The following is a 23370-nucleotide window of genomic DNA, read 5'->3' as shown; positions in this document are numbered from 1 at the left end:
ACAAAACAAAAGTAATGAAATGTAGTAGAAATAACAAAGATGGACCACTAAATGTGAAAATAGGAGGAGAAAAGATTATGGAGGTAGAAGAATTTTGTTATTTGGGAAGTAAAATTACTAAAGATGGACGAAGCAGGAGCGATATAAAATGCCGAATAGCACAAGCTAAACGAGCCTTCAGTAAGAAATATAATTTGTTTACATCAAAAATGAATTTAAATGTCAGGAAAAGATTTTTGAAAGTGTATGTTTGGAGTGTCGCTTTATATGGAAGTGAAACTTGGACGATCGGAGTATCTGAGAAGAAAAGATTAGAAGCTTTTGAAATGCGGTGATATAGGAGAATGTTAAAAATCAGATGGGTGGATAAAGTGACCATAAGAGGTATTGCGGCAAATAGATGAAGAAAGTAGCATTTAGAAAAATATAGTTAAAAGAAGAGAGAGACTTATAGGCCACATACTAAGGCATCCTGGAATAGTCGCTTTAATATTGGAAGGACAGGTAGAAGGGAAAAATTGTGTAGGCAGGCCACGTTTGGAGTATGTAAAACAAATTGTTGGGGATGTAGGATGTAGAAGGTATACTGAAATTAAACGACTAGCACTAGATAGGGAATCTTGGAGAGCTGCATCAAACCAGTCAAATGACTGAAGACAAAAAAAAAAAATTGTTAATTTAAAAATATGGGAAAAAATATTATGTTACAAAATATGTTAATTTTCATTTAATATTTATTTATTCATTTTTTTTTCTCCGTAGGGGGAAGGAAAAAGCTCTGCCAGCCGCCGTCAGGCTACCAATGATGGCAGTGCGGGGATGTCACCCGCTAAAAAAATCTCCCCTCCAATCATGGAGGAGCCGGATCTAAGCCATATGGTATGTACAGCTCTTGCTTATTTATTCATACTGCTTACAATAATGCAGATGCCGTTTTATTTAATTTATATATTATGCAATTCTTTTACACGTTGCAATATTTATTTACCAGATAAATAAATATCGTTGCGGAGATAAATATTTGTTAGATCGTTTCCACCGGGAATTAATTTAACAAGTAAAGAAAAATTCGTGTAAGTAAAATTTTATTCAAATATTTTTTTCTCGTATATTAATTAAAATCATTACGATAACAATTTATTTTTTAATATAAATGAAAATTAATTATTAATTAAGTTAAAATTTATAATTAAATTTTAATTAATAAATCTATTAATTAAATATTAATATTAAAATTAAATTAAACAATAATTAAATGAAATCATATATATTTCAAATAAACTGAATATTAAAATTAAGATAACTTTGGTACCTACAATATATCCTCATATTTTTATAAAATTTATTAATATATTTTAATTAAACTTTTTATTCTACATCTTTTTGAAATTCTCTTACTGAACTGTTATTCCACGATCAAATGTAGTAAATAGATGAATAATTTTTTTAGTCCATCCAGCCCAAAAAAACCATTCATGTATGTACGTATGTTTGTCGCACTGATTTTGTCCAAATATCTCACGATTGACCAAACAGATTTCTTCAAAGTTTGCTCAAATATTTCTATATATAAAGTAGTTATAGAAATTAATATCGTTAATAAGGGGGTCGGGGATAACGCGAAAAACCAGTTCAAAAAATTTTAAAAAGAATGTTAAATAATGAAAATAAATGGTTCTAAGAAGCGTCAAAGTGAAAGAACCACAAACAGAGCTGAACTTTATCAAGAACGCAGGAAAGAGATATCAAAAAGAACGAAGAATTACTACTGGGCAGATACAAAAGACCGCTAATAAATAAATGATCTAACTTGTTTCAAGGTAAATTATTAGGAGAAAAAAAAAAACTAAATTTTATTTAAAAATTGATCTCCGCCTCTTTAAACTGAAATATTAATTTATTTGTATTTTTTTGCCCTATCTCGCTTCGATTTAAATATTTTTCAAAATTTCTTGGAAAGTTTATACTTCATATACAGATACAGGGTGTCTCATATAAAATGCAACCCAACCTTATACTGGTAGGTATTGAAATGATAAAAAGGCATGTGTAAATATAAACGTAATTTTTATTATTACCATCCATTACCTTACATTTAGAGTAAATCTTGGAAGTGGCCGCCATCTTCTTGAATACAAACTTCAATTCTTTTTACAGCGTTTCTTGCAACTTTTTATCTGGATATTTAATACAGCTTGTTCAATATTGACTTTCAATTGTTCAAGTGTTCGTGGTTTGTCGCTGTAGGCTTTTTCTTTGAGGTAACCCCGTAGAAAAAAATCGGCCGCAGTCAAATCTAGAGATCTTGGTGGCCACAAGCCTCGACCGATAACACGATTACCAGAGAATTCCTCAACGAAATCAGAAGATGAACCTGCGTAGTGCGATGTCGCACCGTCATGTTGTAGCCGGCACTGTCTGTCTTCCTCTTCCAAGAGTGCGATGAACCGAAATAAAATATCCTGATTTCGTTCTGCATTAATGGTGTACTCGAAAAAAATAGGACCGATTATTTTCTTCCGCGATATATCGCACCACACGCCCAACTTCTGGAGTGTAATTGTTTTTCGTCATAATCGTGGGGATTTTCAGCGCTCCAAATTGTACTGTTTTGGCTGTTTACGTAGCCATCCGAATGAAACCGTGCTTCATCTGTGAAAAATAACGAATTCATAACGTTAATTCCCTCGCGCAGAAATCGACGGAACCGTTGACAATATTGTAGCCATTTTTCTTTGTCGGGTTCAAGAACTAGATGAACCGTTTGAATGCTGTAAGGTCGTAAATTGTAATCGTTTGGTCGCCCGATGAACAGTAGATTTAGACAAATTAATTTAGCAGACAAACGCCTGATCGATTTATTTGGCGAGGCGAATAATCGGTCTTTGATTTCAGCGACTGTATCTGTATTCAACACTGACGCAGATCTTTTGTGTTCCTTGTTATTAACAGAATCGGTCTCTCTAAATTTTGCGACTAAACTTAATACTGATGTTTTGTTAGAAGCCGGTTTATCCGGGTACTTATGGCGAAACAAATCTTGCACTGCAACCGCTGATTTCGTACTGAAGTACGACTCGACAATGAAAACACGTTCATCTAGCGAAAACACCATCTTGTCTCTAGCAATACACTGAACGTTATGATTGCATTGTTGTTATTATCGGTAGTGTTCTACTATGTCGCCGCGATGTTAAGATGTTGAACGAGTCCATTTCAGTAACGAGTAAGGGAGTAAAATTGACTTTTGAAATTTCATGGATGAGTGATTGCTGGGTGGCGTTTTATATGGGACACTCTGTATATCATCCTGACCCCATAGGGGAAGACACCCTCCGCCACCCGATCTGTTCCTCGCCTATGGGCTTTACCGGAGGTCATCTTCGAAACCTCGACTTTTTGACATATTCAAGTCCGCCTCGGCCAGGATGCCACCGATGCGAATGCTATGAATGACCTACCTTCCCATCGGTGTACTAATAATTAATGAACTCAAAACAATCTGACACAGCTCACCGAGTCTTAAGCAAGACTGAAAGTACCTAACCAAAAAAAAAAAAATTGAACTACCTACCCGTAGAAGATAAAAGTGAGTTCAACACACAACACGTAACATAAAAATATTACACGGAACAATAACAACACAGTATGAATGAAACTGATAACGGAAGAAGTGTTAGGAGAAGATCAATTTGGTTTCAGGAAAAGTATAAGGACAAGGGAAGCAATTTTAGGCCTCAGATTAATAGTAGAAGGAAGATTAAAGAAAAACAAAACCAACATACTTGGCGTTTATAGACCTAGAAAAGGCATTCGATATCTCCGTTACTTTTTAATCTTTACATGGAACTAGCAGTTAATGATGTTAAAGTACAATTTAGATTCGGAGTAACAGTACAAGGTGAAAAGATAAAGATGCTACGATTTGCTGATGATATAGTAATTCTAGCCGAGAGTAAAAAGGATTTAGAAGAAACAATGAACGGCATAGATGAAGTCCTACGCAAGAACTATCGCATGAAAATCAACAAGAACAAAACAAAAGTAATGAAATGAAGTAGAAATAACAAAGATGGACCACTGAATGTGAAAATAGGAGGAGAAAAGTTTATGGAGGTAGAAGAATTTTTTTATTTGGGAGGTAGAATTACTAAAGATGGACGAAGCAGGAGCGATATAAAATGCCGAATAGCACAAGTGAAACGAGTCTTATGTAAGAAATATAATTTGTTTACATCAAAAATTAATTTAAATGTCAGGAAAAGATTTTTGAAAGTGTATGTTTGGAGTGTCGCTTTATATGGAAGTGAAACTTGGACGATCGGAGTATCTGAGAAGAAAAGATTAGAAGCTTTTGAAATACGGTGCTATAGGAGAATGTTAAAAATCAGATGGGTGGATAAAGTGACAAATGAAGAGATATTGCGACAAATAGATGTAGAAAGAAGCATTTGGAAAAATATAGTTAAAAGAAGAGACAGACTTATAGGCCACATATTAAGGCATCCTGGAATAATCGCTTTAATATTGGAAGGACAGGTAGAAGGAAAAAATTGTGTAGGCAGGCCACGTTTGGAATATGTAAAACAAATTGTTAGGGATGTAGGATGTAGAGGGTATACTGAAATGAAACGACTAGCATCATTAGGTAAGGAATCTTGGAAAGCTGCATCAAACCAGTCAAATGACTGAAGACAAAAAAAAAAAAAAATACAATATAAACCATAGTGAGTAATTTTTTTTTTTTAACTAAATTAAAAATATTTTATATTGAAAATCTAAATATTTTCTTTTTTTTTAAATTAAGGACGTTTTATTATGTTCGAAGTATTTTATGGCTCTACATACAAATTAACTAAAAAAAAAAAAAAAAAAACTATCTAGTAAGGTGAATTATATTAATAGTTAATTTATTTATTTAACATATCAGTGGTATCATATGTGAGAAATTAGAACAATTATTATATGATGTTTTTATCTTATTTAGCTAATGTAAATTTACATTTAAACGACTTGAATGTGATTATACAAGGACGTTATAAAAACATTTCATTGATGACGGACAAAGTTCACGCATTCGTTAAAATACTTGATATCTGGATTATTCGCTTTCAAAGCAAGAATTTTTTTTTTCACTTCCTATTAGTTTGGGTAAAATTTTGATGAAGAATACACTATTATTTACCACAGTTTGGATAGCGTGACTTAATATTTTTAATCGGTGTAGTGTTTCACGGAAAATAAAATTGATTTCTCGAAGAGATGGATACAGACTCCATTTAGTGAAAACTATGTTACAACTGTTAAGTTACCGGTTGAGATTCACGACCGGCTCATCGAAAAGTCAACTGATGAAACTTTAAAACTACAATTCGCATCAGATGATTTGGAAAACGTCAATCAGATCATTTTACAAAACGTAAAATGATTGAGTTGCATAACATGACCGAGTAAGCCGAGAAAGATATATTCATTTCTGGCTTTTTTAAATTTATTTATTTTTTCATATACAGAGTGATTCAAAGAAACGGGAAATTTTAAAAATTAAATAACGTTAATGAAAAATTTTTTTTAGAAAATGAATTTTATTTCATGTAATTGTACAAATGTTGCCATTTTAGGATACATACATTTTAGTTATTATTTTAAAGATGACATCTTCCAGGTGACCTCCTCTTCTACGTAAACACTCACGAAGTCTCTACGTAAACACTCACGAAGTCTCTTCGTTAAATTATTCACGGTTTGACATCTCGACTGGAATTTCCGCAATTGCTTCTCGGATCTTTGCCTTCAGTTCTTCCGTTGTAGCAGGTCTACTGTGTAACGCTTTGCGTTTAAGGTGACCCCGCAAAAAGTAATCGCAAGCTGAGAGATCAGGCGATCTGGGAGGCCATCTAATGTCATCATTTCGTGAAATGACAGGTTGTCCAAAGTATCGGCGTACAGCTGCCATCGATATTCGTGCAGTATGTGACGTTGCTCCGTCTTGTTGAAACCAGGCTGTGTTAAGAATCGGTGGAAATCTCTTTTGTTGTTCCACAACAAAGGTTTCAAGCACGGCTACGTAACGAGCCGACGACACTGTAATCGCAAGACCATCCTCAAAAAAATAAGGCCTATAACACCGTAAGATGACATAGCACACCACACGGTCACTTTCTGGCTGTGCAACGGACGCTGGTGTAGCCGCGTAGGATTTTCTTGCGCCCGGTATCTGAAATTTTGCTCGTTAACAAATCCATTAAGGTAGAAATGTGCTTCGTCCGACATCCACAGTTCGTGAACAAACTCTTCGTTATCGTTTATCTTCTGAAGCATTACATTACAGAATTGTGCTCGCACAACTGCATCGTTCGGTTTTAGTTCCTGGACGATCTGCAACTTCTACGGATGGTATTGCAAGTCCTTCACTAACATTCTTCGAACACTTGAACTATGCGATTGTAAAGATGCTGAGAGACGACGGATTGACCGATGTGAACTTCGTGTGACAGCATCTTGTAAAGCTTGAACATTCTGTGGTGTACGGACGGTTCATCCACGGCCTGGAGGCTTCTTTTTCATTGCCGAACCGGTTTCCTCAAAATTAGATATCCGTGTTTTAATTGCACGGGCTGATGGAACACGGTCGTGCCGTCCCAGATTAAAATGACGGCGAAATTCTCTACGCGCTCCCTCCACACTGTCATTGTTTTTGTAAAATGCTTTGATAGCAAATGCACGTTGCGCCCCTTTCCAAGGATCCATGACAACTAAATGGCAGGTTAGGTTAGAGAGGCTGGCGCCACTTATCAAGTGGTACCAATCGCCCACGGCTACCAACACAACTTTCAAAATTTCCCGTTTCTTTGGATCACTCTGTATAAATTAAAACACAAATAAGGTTGGCTTTCTTGTTTACATAATTTTATTTTAAATGTCGTTACTGAAATAAGAAAAAGGAAATTGAAAATTTTATGTAAGATTATATTACGATAAGATATTATATAAACAGTTAATTAATTATTATAATTTTTATTTCTTTTACAGATCTTTATAAAAAAAAAAAAAAAAAAAACATAAAATGCGTGCCATTACATTATTAATAAAAGTAATAACTATTTTTGTATATTTTAATGTTGCAAACGGAGCTTGTTTCAGTGAAGGTAACGATTTATTTTTATTAATAGTTATAAAACAAAGGAAAATAAATATATTATAATTTTCGAATTTCACTTTCCCGTCTAGCGCATAGAAGGTAAAGTAAGGTAATCGATCCAATTTGGCCATATGAGGTTTACACAGGATCTTTACTTTTGACATCTAAGGAACCAGAAAACCGGATGGAAATTCTCCAGACGTTCGTATGTGCGTGTTCGTTATTACGTGTTGCACCCTAAATCACCTTATATCTCTAGTTCTATTCGACCGACTTTGACCAAACTTGATTAGATTACTTCTATATTGACGCTAATAAATTTTCAACTTACAACGGTTACAGAAGCGAGGCTGTAGAGTAAGGTTACCTTCAGTACCTCAAGATTTTGCCTGATTAAGTCCTTATTTTCCTTGCGCACATTTGTAACGATCAAAAAAAAAAATTCCAAAAATGTTTTTTTTTTTGCAAAATCGCACTCCTACCCCCAAAAATGCTCTAATTAAGCTAGCGGCTACCCACCGGGTTGGTCTAGTGTTGAACGCGTCTTCCCAAATTAGCTGATTTGGAAGTCAAGAGTTCCAGCGTTCAAGTCCTAGTAAAGCCAGCTATTTTTACACGGATTTGAATACTAGATCGTGGATACAGGTGTTCTTTGGTGGTTGGGTTTCAATTAACCACACATCTCAGGTATGGTCGAACTGAGAATGTACAAGACTACACTTCATTTACACTCATACATATCATCCTCTGAAGTATTATCTAAACGGTAGTTACCGGAGGCTAAACAGGAAAAAAAAAAGAAAGCTAGCGGCTAAGCGGTTATAGTGTCATTAGTAATACATCTCACCACAAGAAGCGCTAGTGTAGTACTGACGTACAGCTGTTCCAGTCGTCTGCTATTTTATGACGTACCAGGTGAACGAACGGTAGAATTAAATAAATGAATAACATTATATTTAAAAGAAATATTTAAAGTGGCCGCTAGTGTGACCAAACTCGCGTTAATGAAATACGGTATGCGCGGGTGCTTTAGTTAGAAACATTGAATAAAATAACGAAAAATAGTATATTTAAATAAAATGATAAATTTTTTAAAATTAGGTTTTGTGTGTGTGTGTGTAAGCCACCGTGAATCAGAAAAAAGCCACGTGATTTTTTTTCTGATTCACGGAGAAAAATCTGCAACTGTGTTGTTAGTTTTTTCCTATTAATTTACTTTATTATTTTTACTATAACTAATTTTTCTCATCGATTAATGATCTGTTTAATGAACAAGTAAAATCTGAATTAAATTTAAAATTTTACAGATTGGAATACTGATGATAACATAAAAACTTTAGAAGATTTTAAACAGAAAATACAAAACTCATTTCGTTCTGGCAAATTACATCCTGCACAATTTAGTTGTCTCCAGTGTATCAATCGTCGTATTACTACACAACTGAAGAATCTTATGTTTTTAAAATTGTTAGAAAAAGCAAAATTGTGTAATGTGACTGCTAACGATATAAAACATAATACCTTTATGACGAAAGATTATGAAAAAGAATTTCTGCAAAACATCAAATCTTGTGAACAAGGTTACCCGATCAAGGATATTAATTATTATTCATTCACATTTTATGATCGACCACATAGTAAGAACGCAAAAGCCCCAAAAAACCCTCAGAATTGCATGAAACAGTTCGTTGAAGAATTTAATTGTAAGTAATCTATTTGTTTCTTTCTTTGATAGTATTCCTTAACAAAAAACCTATGATTATTCCTTTACGTTTTCTATGGACGAAGAATGTCTGTGAAATCTAATCGCAAAACATTTAGTGGTTAACTTGTAATGTAAAAAGTGTAGCGTTTAAATTTAAAGTAAACTATTTAGTCTTGCATCGTTGATAGAGTAAAAAAAAAAAAAGATTTATCATTAAATTTACATTTGTAAGTTGTCAAATGAAAACGCTTTAACTCGAGCTAAACCTTTAACATTTCCGCTAAAGAAAAACATATATATTAAACAGTGTTAATCGTGGAACGTAAAATTTTGACGTAATAAAACTGCGATAAAGCCGTAAGGCTTTATCTTGGGGTTTCTGCCGCATAGAGTGCGTTCAAAAAACAAAAGTTATTGGTCTTAAATTTTAAAGTAGTCAGGTAAAATTAATCCCACATAACAAATTTTATACTAAAATTGAAAAACTATCAGACCCGATAACGGAACGGAACGGAACTCAAGAATGGCGGGAGTTTCAATATTTCTCCCTACAGATCGCAGAGCCTGGACAATGTCCCTTAAAGCTGACGTCATTCTTCTTATAATTAAATTCTCTACATTTTATGTTTAAAAATGTATGATTTATTGCTAATTTAACAACATTATTGTACATCAAACGTAAAAAATGTGTTTTTTGAACCTTTTTTTGGCGTTTTACACGGGATATCATAGAAACTAAGAGAAATACAGTTCTGGGACCTATTTTTTTATCGATTTCCCAGCTCAAAAACCATAAGAAACAATTGAATTTGCCCCTTAATTGACCTTTCCAGAATTTAAGAAAGCCTTAATTTACCCGGAGGAACTGAAACTCGGACGAAAACTTTCACCTGTATAACTCGCTAACGAAGCGTTTTCGGACCTATATTTATATGAACTTTTTTCTTATTTTTAGCCTCTAGAATGAGTTGTCAAAGTATTGCACTATCCTCCCGAATCACCTTGTATATGTATATAAAATATTCTCTTAATATTACGTTACACGCTAGTAAAAAATCTTGTATACATTATATACAAACAATTAAGAATATAGTTTCTACCAACAATAAATACTAATATATGTGTATACATTTTTTTCAGATGGAACGGTTAAAAGTGACTTTATAAAAATACAGAAACATTACCGAAATGATCTGGAGAATCACGATCTTTTTACATTAACATCAGAAATATCTGACGGGAATAAATCTTGCATGAAATGTATCGCAGATTTCTTAACTTCGGAATTACAAAAAATAGATGTGTTATTATTGAAAATCATGTTGCTAGAATATTACGATAATAAAGGTATACGAGAATTGGAATCAATCCTCCAGGTAAAAATAAATTACCATCGTTATAGTGAAGCAGCACAATCATGGGTGATTTCATGTGGTATATATGGCCCAGTAAAAAAAGAAGAAATTAACCAAAGTAAAATCGAAAGTTATAAAAACAAAGTATTAATTGAAAACGATTCCATCCTTGGCTCTTGTAGTGAAAGGTTGTGTTTTGTTGTGCTCTGTGAATTGTCAGTTGTAACCAGTCCAGCCAGGTGTTCAACAGTTCTTCTACCTGCGTCGCCAGACAATGTGAGAAGGGTCTGCTAGGACATCAGCCGGGCGGCCAGCTACCTGGACTACAGGCCAGTCACATTAAGAAAAGGATAATCCTTTTCTTAATTTTACTTTTATACTATTCAATATTTCTAATAATGTAAAGTGAACTCTTGTAGTCATTGTGAATACGTTAAGTAAATAGCCTATTATTATAGGACTATTGTGCTACTTTTAAAATAATTTTATTTTTTAATTGATTTTCTTGTCAGTGATTTTATTTTACAGCAAGTGTAGATTAAGAAGTGTAAATTAAGTTTAATTTTAATTTTTAAATTTTTCTTCCTTATTTTCCTCAATGGAAGGAAAAATAAGGCCTCCTCCACCCCGTTCTCCCACCACGGAACTGTCCGACGGTGGAGAGGAAAGCGGGTCTGGCGCTAGGAAGCGCCAGAAACGCCGGGACTCCGCGCCTCCTATGGAGGCGGAGCCCGTAGCGGGCTGTAGCAAGGCTGCAGCAGCCGCCAACTCGCAGGCTGATGATGGGGCCCCATCACAGCCTGCTACCGTCAGGCGGGAGAAAATCCCGCCGATAATGCTGGACTGCCCGAAAGAGTGGCCAGCATTGGCGAGGGACATAAAGTCGAGGATTGGGGGGCGCCTGGTGGCTAAAAGCACCGGGCTCTCGATAAGGCTGCAGCTGGGCAGCGAGGCGGATTACCGGGCGGTGCAGAGTTTTCTGCACTCGAAGGGAATCGCCTTTCACTCCTTTCAGCTCCCGAAGGACAGGGAGCTGAAGGTGGTTATACGGGGGATCCCCTATGGGGCTGCCCCGGAGGAAGTAAGGGAGGAACTGACCTCCCTTGGCTATGAGGTGGTTTCGGTTAAGAAGCTCCTCACAAGGGACGGTCGGGAAACCCCGACCTGCCTAGTGGCCCTTAAGAGGACCCCTTTGGCCCGGGCCATTTATGACCTTGACAGTATTTTTTACTGCAAGGTCGCAGTGACTGCATTTGTGTCACGAGGGGGGCCACCCCAGTGCCACAGATGCCAGAAATTTGGACACTCGTCCAATTACTGCCAGAGGGCCCAGCAATGCGTAAAGTGTGGTGGAAACCACGACACTTCTGCCTGCGTCAAGCCGCGTGAGGAACCAGCCTCATGCGTCAACTGTAAGGGGCCACATCCGGCCAATTACAGGGGCTGCCCCTATTATAAGGAGCAGACAAACAAAGTCAAGGGACTTAAAAAGCCCGCGACTTTGGACGGCCGCAGCTGGGCCCGTGTTGCCGGTGGGGGAAAAACAGTCCCCAAACCGGAGGTGCCGGCACCAGTGGCCAAAGCGGTCGTGAAAAAAGGGGAGGTAACCTCCCCAACACCCGCCAAGCCAAAACCGGCGGCAACCACCAAGAAGGTGGTAAAACAAAAGGCGGCGACAAAGCCGGCCCCGGCGAAGAAGGCCAAGCCTTCCTCGACGGGAAAGGCAAAGCCGGCCCCGGCGAAGAAGGCCAAGCCTTCCTCGACGGGAAAGGCAAAGCCTGCTCCGGCTGGGAAGGCCAAGCAGGCTGTTAAAAACACCGCGGCCCCTGTGGCCCCGCGCCCCACCAAAAGGGCGGCCGCGCCAAAAGGCACCCCCAGCGGCAATCCGAAACCGGCTACCCCGTTGGAGACCACTGGCATGGACTTCCTGTCGCAGATGACAGTGAAGGATATCCTGCCAGATATCATGATGGTTTTGCCACGCCTGCTCCAGGCAAAATCTCTCAAGGACTGTATTCAGTCCTTAATAGAGTGCCTCATGGCTGTACTGTCAAGGTATGGTTAGGCCCACCCTCAGACTCTTGCAGTGGAACGCCAACTCAGTAGTAGGCCGGACGGAGGAACTATGCCGTCTGGCCGAGGATCTACTGATAGACGTGATACTGTTGTCTGAGACGTGCTTGAACCCAAACAAGCAACTGACCCTTCGGAACTATTTTACATATAGGACGGATAGGCCAGTTCGACCCGGATCTCGCACCTCTGGTGGAACTGCGGTTTTAGTCCACAGACGCCACATGCATACGCGCGTTGTTCTTCATACAAACGTGATGGAGCAAACGTGTGTGCATGTGGAGCATCTGGGCACGGTGTATCGGCTGGTTTCGGCTTATAGCAAGCCGAACGACGCGGTAACCGGCGCAGATCTGGATGCCGTGCTGGAAAATTGGGATGGGCCCGTGATACTCATGGGCGACCTCAATGCCAAACACGTGTCATGGAACAGCATTCTGACAAATCCGAATGGCAGATTGCTGTACGAAAGGGCGAGAGCCCGCCGCTTGGTCGTCGTAGGCCCTGAGGTGCCCACGTTCGTGCATCGCTCAGGCAGATCTAGGCCTGACGTGCTGGATATCGCAGTCATGAAGGGGGGTACCCTCCCATTCATGATTGAAACGATAGAAGACCTCAGCTCGGACCATTCCCCTGTCCTGTTGGAACTAGGTCAGGCAGGGGGTGGCCGAGATCCCCCGCCTATACCCCGAAGGTCAGTCAACTGGAAAAGGTTCTACGAGACCCTCCAGCGGGAGTACAGGCCGGTAAATCCTGAGCTCCTGAACACCCCGGAGGAAATCGACGACACTGTCGGGCGCGTCACGTCGTCAATGACCGAGGCCCTGGCAGGCAGCTCATCGGCCAAAACTCGAGCAGTTGTTCGAAACGACCTCCCTCCTCATATCTCCGAAGCCATAACGGAGAAACGACGACTGAGGAGGAGATATCGAATCACCCTGTCCCCCGCTGATAAGCGGGCCTTTTATAATCAAACGGACAGGGTAAAACAACTGCTGACAAGCCATCGAGAGGATTCGTGGAACGAATACCTCGCCTCGGTCTCTGACGACATCTCCTCGGTGTTCAGGTTGAACAGGAGACTGCGAGAAGGGAAGAAGCCTCGCCATCCGGTTGTGGGGCAGCGAGGTTTTCTTGCATACTCGGAGGCGGAGAGGGCCGAGGTATTCGCCGATACCTTGGAGGAGCAGTTCACTCCAAACCCCCCTCCCTCCCCGAACGACGAGCACACAACCGAGGTGGAATCCTTTCTTGTAGATTATTTCTCACAGGTGGAGGACGCCCCTCTAGAGATTGACCAAGTCACTGAAGCGGAAGTTTCCGCAGCCATTAAGGCCACAAGCCCCGACAAGGCCCCGGGTGTCGACGGGATCAGCGCCCGTGCATTCCGGAACATACCGGCCTCCGTGATTACAGCAATTTCGGTGATATTCACGTCCATTTTGTACGTTGGATATTTCCCGAATTGTTGGAAAACGGCCAAAGTCGTATGTTTACCCAAACCGGGGAAAAGTTTACTTTTCCCACGGAATTATAGGCCAATCTCCCTGTTACCGGTATTGTCTAAGTTGTTCGAGAGGATTTTTCTCGAAAAACTGAGGCGATACATGGAGGGAGAAGTGCGGCCCGAGCAATTTGGGTTCAGGGAGGGTCACTCAACCACCCTCCAACTGGTAAAAATAATAGACGACCTTGTCGGAGGCCTGAACAGGAAACGGGTGACTGCAGCCGTTTTTCTGGATGTGGCCAAGGCCTTTGACAAAGTTTGGCATAGCGGGCTGCTTTATAAGCTAGCGCGATCGGCGATCCCGTACCGCTATGTCAGACTGATGCGGTCATATCTGCTAGACCGACATTTTGTCGTGCGCGTAGGGGAAACGATTTCCTCTACCAGAGAAATAGCCGCTGGGGTTCCCCAAGGAGCAGTACTTTCCCCGTTCTTGTACACTTTGTACGTGAACGATATGCCGCTGTCGGAAGGGGTCAAAACGGCCCTTTACGCAGATGACACGGCATATTTCTACGAATCCGCAAATGTGGATTACGCGGTCCGGAGGCTCCAAAGGCAGCTGGACTTAGTGGAACCGTGGCTCGACATGTGGAGAATCAGGGTCAACGGTGAAAAATCGGTGGCCGTGATGTTCACATGCAAGACACGTAAACCGACCAGAGAGCTGGAAATCTCAGGGGAGAAAATCCCTTTTGAGAAAACAGTTAAGTACCTGGGGGTGGTGTTGGACAGGCGGCTTACCTTCGGCGAACATGTAAATTATGCGACCCGGAGGGCTAAGGCCGCCAGAGCCTCGCTATACCCAGTGCTGAACAGTGCCAGCCCGTACCCACTGGCAACTAAGCTCCTCATTTTTCGGCTGTACGTACTGCCGATTCTAACATATGCTTACCCGGCATGGGGGGCAGTGTTGAGCTCCTCGCTTCAAAAGAAGATCGAGGCCGTCCAAAACATCGCGCTGCGGACGATCTTTGGAGCTCCGTGGTTCGTCAGGAACGCCACTCTCCGATCTGATGCGAGATTTCAATCCGTGTCCGAGGTGGGGGTGGCGCAGGCGCGCAGACTGTTCGGGAGAGCGGCTGTGTCCGAACACAGTCATCTTCGGGACATCTGCCGAGAGGACCCAACTCCGACAGTTGTAAGGAAGCGGCCTCACGCCGTACTGGACGAACCACCGTGATGGTGCGGTGCGGTAGCCGAAAATCGACAAACCAGGCTTAGGGGCCTCCATATCGCATGAGCCATAAACGGAATAGTGCGTCAGACGCGTTTCCGGGGTCGCGAGTGAAAAGTTTTCGCGAGTTATATAGTTTGAAGACGTCAAACACGGTAAGTCGCGCATAAAACAAAAACGCGGTCTAAATTTAAAAAAAAAACTTACAGTAAGACAAAATATCCCAGCAATTGCGACTCCTCCGGAAAAGGGGACGCATTGCTCTCTCCTTATAGCTAGTGCCCCGTTGTGGCGTATTCCTGCTAGCCTATTAAAGAGTTAGCACCGAAAGGACTTCAGTGGACGGTCTGAAGGGGAATTACGTCGGGAGGACAGGCTTTATAAGCCTAGCCTTCCGCGGTCGGCCCATGAAATGGGTTCGATAACGCTGGTTTAACAACGGATTGGAATGCAATTAAATCCGTCTTAAATTCACTAAAATAATAATAGACAAAACTTGAAAAATTAGATCCGAGATTAAAAAATAACCCTTTTAAAAACAAGCCCGATTAGAATGATCCAGCAGCAAGGGACTCTGTCCAGGTTCTGCGATAAAGTAGGGAGTAATAGACTCCTGCCAACTTTGCATTCCATTCCATAATTGAAAACGGAAACAGTAAATGGTTAGAAATCTGTATGGAAGCATACGTTAAAAGCGGTAAGAAATTTAAATATTAAATATAATAAAAATATACACAAACCTTTTCGTTTCATACCTTGTAAACTTGTGGAAACCGGCTAGGGTTTAGCTTCGTTTAGGGAATAGCAACACATCGAGACAACTTGACTATACATTTCTCGAGCGATTCCCTCTTTTTTCTTTTTCCATTGAATTAGTGGTCTCAGAGTAAGTATCGATTATAAAGTCAGATTTTATTTCTTTATAAACCGTCAACAGTTAATATGACGTACGATAATGAATTTCGTACAGCGTAAAAAATTTCATACTTGTCCCGGAATAGAGTCCGGCAAATATGAATTTGAAATCGGGGCGTGGTAGCACTCATGATGTTTCTCCCACGAAATCTGATTCAATTTAAAAGAGGTGTTTTCTCTAGTAAGAATTCCTAAAAACAGATTTTTTCCGTATACATTTAGGTATACCGGTTATAATCGGTTAACTTTCCATCCGTTGTTATTGGGCTTATAAAATATACTCCCGCTAGTTCATCGTATCAGATGTAACTAAAATTACATCCTTACATCCTTTACAATTAAAGGATTATCTTATCGATAAGATAACTAACAAAGGGGAAATTCTATTTAATTTTAAATATACTGGTTTAATTTCAGTGATATCAGTAAATGCTAAATCGGACAGACCGGACGAACATTTACTCGTATGAACAAGGAACATTTAAAATTAATACACGTAAAAAAAAGTCTTTTCAAAAAAACACGATAAAATTAGGACATACATATAACGGTAACAGGTATATTGTTTTTTATTTTTTTCATTTGTGTGTTTTTTTATGTAATATCTTACATATATTACATGTAAGCTTGATAGAAATACATCTAACAAAGAGTTTCATTTAAAAAAAAACTAACACAACTTACATGAAACATCTTATTAAAAATAAGATTATTTTTTTCAGGAAAAATTTAGTGTTTAACTAAAGCGTGTGCGGGTTCTACAGAACTTACCCACCGGGTTGGTCTAGTGGTGAACGCGTCTTTCCAAATCAGTAGATTTGGAAGTCGAGAGTTCCAGCTTTCAAGTCCTAGTAAAGTCAGATATTTTTACACGGATTTGAATACTAGATCGTGGATACCGGTGTTCTTTGGTGATTCGGTTTCAATTAACCACACATCTCAGAAATGGTCGAACTGAGAATGTACAAGATTACAATTCATTTACACTCATACATATCATCCTCATTCATCCTCTGAAGTATTATCTGAACGGTAGTTATCGGAGGCTAAACAGGAAAAAGAAAGGAAAAGTCCCGGATATTTGTACGACTAGAAGAAATTTCCGAATTTAAGAGAAGGAAAAATGAAAGAAGAAATATTTGTTGGTCCTCGAATAAGAGAGTTGGTCAAAGATGATGTACTTAACTCGATGTTAAATATCGTATAAAGTGCAGCTTCGGCTATATTTAAAGACGTTTGCAAAAATTTTCTCGTCAAACAAATATCCGACAATTACCACGTTATTTTTAATCAACTTCTTACTTCTTATAGAGCTATGTGATGTAATATGTCACTGAAAACACATTTCCTCCATTCACATCTCTTTTTTTTCCGAATAAGCTCGGAGATCTAAGTGACGAACACAGTAACATTTCCACCGATACATTTCGGTGATGGAAAACCGAAATAAAGAGAAATGGAATACTAAGATGGTAATCGGTTACTGTCGAACATTAATTCGGGATTTGCATGAGGGCATTTAAAAAAGAATAACATCAACGAAATCGTTCTAACACAGGTATGACCTTGCAAAATTATAAATTTTACAGATTTTTACTGTATTTTCCCTTAATTATTTTTTGAGGCTTAATTTATTTAAAAGTAAGTGTGATAGAAACATCCATTTACAGATCTATAATGGGCGCAAGAAAGCAATTTAAGAAACGGTATTACACTTAGAGAAACATCAAATAAAGTTTTTTTGACTATAAGTGTTATTGATGCATTTATTTTTGACAGAGTACAATTATTACAGGATTAATTCCGCAGTACTGACCTGGTCATTAAATGTCACCGATTAGTTAGCCAAAATTTTGCACGTGTATAAATATGTATATATTTATTTATAATGAAAGATTCATTATTTTAATTTTTCGCTATATAGCTATTAAATATGATTCAGTAATGATAAAAGGAGCACACGAAATTACATTAAGTATTAAATAGAAAAAATTTCTAATTATTATACATACAAACTAAATTTGTTTGTTGTCACTTCGCGGTCGACCAAACTGTTTGCGTTCGTTTATTGAACTATGTTCGGTTCTTGTCGGGAAGGCGTTAAATTACACAGCCGAAAGAGTAGGAAATTCTCGGAACAGATACTCGTTATAGCTATACAGTATAACTATTCTGAGACTGAAGGAACAGTTCTATCATTCTATTGTTCACCGACGTCGAAATTTAAGCTACCATAAGTGATGGATCGATCATCGAAATCGCTTTTATTTATTGCACTATGTCCTAATTTAATTGAAACGTTTTTGGTGAATTAATCATTATTAGGAAAAGTTTCTACAATTATTTCAGATCGCCACTGAAGAATAGGTAAATTGACTGACTTCACTACTATTATCACGGTTGACTGAAGATCGTGGTGTTCCGCCTGTTTGACTAAATATGGATGTTTCACAATTCGAATAGCGTGAAATACATAAAAAAAAAAATGCTCATAATTCAGTCAAAAATGATATTTAATAAAACAATGATTGGACTGTAAATAGATTAGAATACGAATTTATACATGTCATAAAGAGACTTGCGTGAAATGAAAATAAGTTACATAAAAAATAAAAACAAATGAGATATAAAATTGTTAATAATGCCGCGAGACGGCCGAGTTGCGTACACGGCTGATATTGCGCGACGACTGACGGTCCAGCAGTCTTGCGTGTATACCCCCACTACTTGAGTGACGTATGAGCGCAAACACCACCCTTACATCTTTTCCGCTATTGGACTTTATTAAAATAGTCGGTAGACGATATTTACGTGTCTGTTGACGCATTTGTTTATAAACTTTGCAATCAGGTAAGCCTGTAGAAGATACCTTTCTACACCTATAGAATTACTGACGTCGCGGTACAAATTAAACGCGTTGTCTCTTCTAACAGTAAATCATCGAAGTGCAGAAATATACTCTTGCAACGCTAGGTTAAACGTACAGATTGTGTTGAAACACAAATTAATAAGGGTACATAACATTTCACGGACTATGTACTTCTAACGGTACTGCTTTTGTTATTAAATGGACAGCATATTTAAACTGAAATTAACAAAACGGGGTATTAACTTGTACGTGATATTTAAAAAGTTGACTCGTAAGCTGTCGAGTCGACGAAACTTTCAATCGAAAACAAACAGTGCATCGATGAATTGGTTTCTTCATTATTTTTTTTTTCTCTCAAGTAGTGATGTGTTGAAGATTTTACTATTTTCTATAATTTATTATTGAATTTTTCATCGATTTTAAATGTTTTTTAAGGTTGACAGTAAAAGAAAATAATTTGTAACCTCAATATACAAACCATAAAAAATATCAAAAATAGAACTGGTTTTTTATAAGTAATACAGGATGTCCCATATAAAACGCAACCCAACCTTATATTGGCAGGTATTGAAATAATAAAACGGCATGTGTAAATGTAATTTTAATTTTTATTATTACCATCTATTACCTTACATTTAGAGTAAATGTTGGAAGTGGCCGCCATCTTCTTGAATACAAGCTTCAATTCTTTTTACAGAGTTTCTTGCAACTTTTTTCAAAGTTTGTGGCTAGATATTTAATACAGCTTCTTCAATATTGACTTTCAATCGTTCAAGTGTTAGTAGTTTGTTGCTATAGGATTTTTTTGAGGTAACCCCGTAGAAAAAAATCCGCCGCAGTCAAATCTGGAGATCTCGGTGGCCACAAGCCTCGACCGATAACACGATTACCAAAGAATTCCTCGACGAAATCAGAAGTTGAACCTGCGTAGTGTGATGTCGCACCGTCATGTTGTAGCCGGCAGTGTCTGTCTTCCTCTTCCAAGAGTGCGATGAACTGAAATAAAATATCCTGATATCGTTCTGCATTAATGGTGTACTCGAAAAAAATAGGACCGATTATTTGATTCCGCGATATAGCGCACCACACGCCCGACTTCTGCGGGTGTAATTGTTTTTCGTCATAAACGTGGGGATTTTCAGCGCTCCAAATTCTAATGTTTTGGCTGTTTACATAGCCATCCGAATAAAACCGTGCTTCATCTGTGAAAAATAACGAATCCATAACATTAATTCCCTCACGAAGAAATCGACGGAACCGTTGACAATATTGTAGCAGTTTTTCTTTGTCGGGTTCAAGAAGTCGATGAACCGTTTGAATGCGATAAGGTCGTAATTGTAATCGTTTGGTCGCCCGATGAACAGTCGATTTACACAAATTAATTTCAGCAGACAAACGTCTGATCGATTTATTTGCCGAGGCGAGTAATCGGTCTTTGATTTCAACGACTGTATCTGTATTAAACACCGACGCATATCTTTTGTGTTCCTTGTTATTAACAGAACCGGTCTCTCTAAACTTTGCGACTAACCTTAATACTGATGTTTTGTTAGGAGCTGGTTTATCTGGGTACTTAAGGCAAAACAAATCGTGCACTGCAACCGCTGATTTCGTACTGAAGTACGACTCAACAATGAAAAGACGTTCATCTACCGAAAACACCATCTTGTCTCTAGCAATACACTGAACGTTATGATTGCATTGTTGGACGAGTCCATTTCAGTAACGAGTAGGGGAGTAAGCTTGACTTTTGAAATTTCATGGATGAGTGATTGATGGGTTGCGTTTTACATGGGACATCCTGTATAATATATACAATAATGCGTGTGCGCATATGCATGTAGGAGACTTCAAAATGTTGAAAATGAAAAGAAAAGAGAATTATACTTTTACCGATAAAACTTATATCTCTAGAATATTATTTAATATAAAACACTGTAATTACAAAATCTTTACTCGACTTTATGTATGTTACTAATATATACAAAGGAAAAGAAGTAGCAAATTTCGATAATAAAAAGCATCACATGCCAGGAAACCTTTTATTCTATGGTTCAATGATGAGTCCTAATGATAATTTACTATAATATAATTCGTTAGTAAATAATCTATTTTATTTATTATTTTAATTAAATCAGTATTTGGTCATTACTGTTACATCGATTTATTTATTTCTTTTCCAGGAGTAAATTTAATTAGACCGCAATTTATCTATTCAGGTAAAGAAACTGATCGCAAAGGTAAACTTGAAACAAAGCCGACTCAGCTACTGAAACGGAAAAATTATTTTAGCGATTTCGACGTTGTATAATGTATTGTTTTTTCATGGTAACTATATTGAATCTGATTATGTTTAAAAATGTAAAGAGGAAAACATAATAAATAAATAACAATTTTAATTTAATAATTTTTCCTTTTTTTTAAATTTTCCATTATTCATATACTTTAATAAAAACTAAATCAATAAGAAACACTTATTGTCAGCATATTTTCATCTGATGCGGTACAAAATTTCCACTTCTGAATATATTTTGGGTCCTCGATCAGAGTATACTTCACAACGAATGGGAATATTCATAATCCCAATTTCCTATCGCATATTCAGTTTACCGGATTATAATTCTTTCTAACAACAGTATTTCACGGAATTCACGTAATCGTAGGAAAAAAAATTCCTGTGCGAACTGGTCAAGTGATGAACGCGTCTTCCCAGCTGATTTGGAAGTCAAGAGTTCCAACATTCGACTCCTAGTTAAGGCAGTTACTTTTATACGTATTTCAATACTACATCGTACTTACCGGTATTCTTTGGTGGTTGGGTTTCAATTAACGACACATCTCAGAAATAGTCGACCTGAGTCTTTGCAAGCCGTTGATTCCCGGAGGCTAAACAGAAAAAAAAAAGAAAAGAATTAACGTATGTCGTATTCTTCTACTGCAGCTGGAGGCATTTTTCAAAACAAAGAAATCAAAACGAAATTTCACTTTTTAATAAAATTCAGATTCAATCGTTAAATGTAAATGCAGTTTAGATTACAACAGACATAAGAAACATTATGTAACTTATTTCTAAAAAAAAAAAAATAAAACACAATTACAATTATTTCTAAACAACTAGACCACTTAATGTTTTTATTAATAGGTAACCAGAAATTTATGACAATTAGTGGTACAAAAATTAATTTCGAAACAAACAGTTAATGTTACCAACTTATTTTTTCACAAGTATAGATTTATTGTATTAAAACCAGCGGCTTTTAATTTTTACAAATTCATAATTTTTTTTAAAAGTTTTATTCTGTTATGTTTTTAAAAATTAAAGTTGACTTTCGTTTCGTTTTTCATAGATTTTATTACATAAGTATTTCAACATTAAATTCTCTACAAGTTTTGACAATAAAATTTATGTATTTATTAGTTATTGTTAATCTTAACCAAAGTTTTCGATTTTACATTGAATATCATGAAAACTACAGGAGATACACAGTTCTGGAATCAGTTTTATTCGATTTTTCACATAAATAAACTGAAGAACCATCACGTTTACCTCTTATATGACACTGAAAAATTTCAGTATGATTTCGTTTCACCAGTGACATTAAAATTCGGGCCAAATCTTTCGCTAGCCGTAACTCGAAAACAAAGAGTTTTCCGGGATATAATAATGTGAAATTTTTTCCTTATTCCAATTATTTCCTTTTCCTCTTGAAATATATATATATATATATGTGTGTGTGTGTGTGTGTGTGTGTGTGTGTACAGTAAAACTTGCTTATAACGAAATTCAAGGGGCCAATCAAATATTCTCGTTACAGCCGAGTGCTAGGTACTTACGACTTGTCCCTCGTAACCGTAAATTTTTATGCTGTCATTATCTATTTATAATACAAAAAATATACTGTATACCCAACAAGAAGCTGTTTTAAAATAAACTATCGGTGTGTTTTGTATTTTAAACTAACAAATAAAGAGATGTAATACAATTTTTAGACGCTAATACGTTTTGCTTTTTACCAGAACTGTTAGCGTTCAATGAATTAGTAAAAAAAAATGGTAATAAGTATTAAATAAAACTTAATAAAATCATCGAGAAAGTAACAAATGAACACCACACAAAAATATTTGTCGCACATTTTCACGTAAAAACTGTATTTATTAAATCTAAAAAATCATTCTAACCTATTTTTTCTTCATTCTAAGAATACTTCAATACTTAATCGTGCATATAAATTAATTAGCCTTAAAATAATCTTATACTTGTAATCATCAAACAAATTTTGTAGTTTATTCAAGTATTCCACAAAATGTCTACGCTGTTAGGTTCCCCATTAATTTTAGGAAAACATGTCCGTTTTTAAAACTTTCTAACTATCCGTTACTACAAAGGAAATCTGCGTAGCCGAGATTTGTAGCGAATTTTTCAGCCTGTATTTTTAAAACTGAACCACTGATAAGAGGGCACTATCTTTTTTTCCTTACTCCCTTACGCCGGACCCACAATTAAACATAGAACAGCGTAGGAGGTGTCCTTTCTTCAGCCCTTCCCACTTACCCATCGGGTTGGTCTAGTGGTTAACGCGTCTTATCAAATCAGCTGATTTGGAAGGCGAGAGTTCCAGCGTTCAAAT

The 23370-nt window shown here is 37.6% G+C and overlaps 1 protein-coding gene across 1 annotated transcript; it reads left to right on the top strand.

Annotated features, from left to right (window-relative positions):
- Window positions 1-922: 922 nt before the first annotated feature.
- On the top strand, window positions 923-21149 carry LOC142333712 (uncharacterized). The gene is made up of 6 exons (XM_075381154.1): window positions 923-1073; window positions 7033-7148; window positions 8449-8844; window positions 9987-10361; window positions 15608-15655; window positions 20926-21149. The coding sequence occupies exons 2-6, from the start codon at window positions 7067-7069 to the stop codon at window positions 21051-21053; spliced, it is 1029 nt and encodes a 342-aa protein (XP_075237269.1). The 5' UTR covers window positions 923-1073; window positions 7033-7066; the 3' UTR covers window positions 21054-21149.
- Window positions 21150-23370: the final 2221 nt, after the last annotated feature.

Source organism: Lycorma delicatula, chromosome 13 (genome assembly GCF_047948215.1).
Source record: "Lycorma delicatula isolate Av1 chromosome 13, ASM4794821v1, whole genome shotgun sequence".
Lineage (NCBI taxonomy): Eukaryota > Metazoa > Arthropoda > Insecta > Hemiptera > Fulgoridae > Lycorma > Lycorma delicatula.
Note: the sequence above shows the minus strand (reverse complement) of the source record. Positions and strands in the feature narration are given on the sequence as shown.

Coding starts and splice junctions, on each gene's coding strand:
- LOC142333712 (XM_075381154.1), top strand. CDS start 7,067: ATGCGTGCCATTACATTATTAATAAAAGTAATAACTATTTTTGTATAT. Junction 10,362..15,607: donor CAAAGTATTAATTGAAAACG/ATTCCATCCTTG, acceptor TAATTGAAAACG/GAAACAGTAAATGGTTAGAA. Junction 15,656..20,925: donor GGAAGCATACGTTAAAAGCG/GTAAGAAATTTA, acceptor TTTCTTTTCCAG/GAGTAAATTTAATTAGACCG.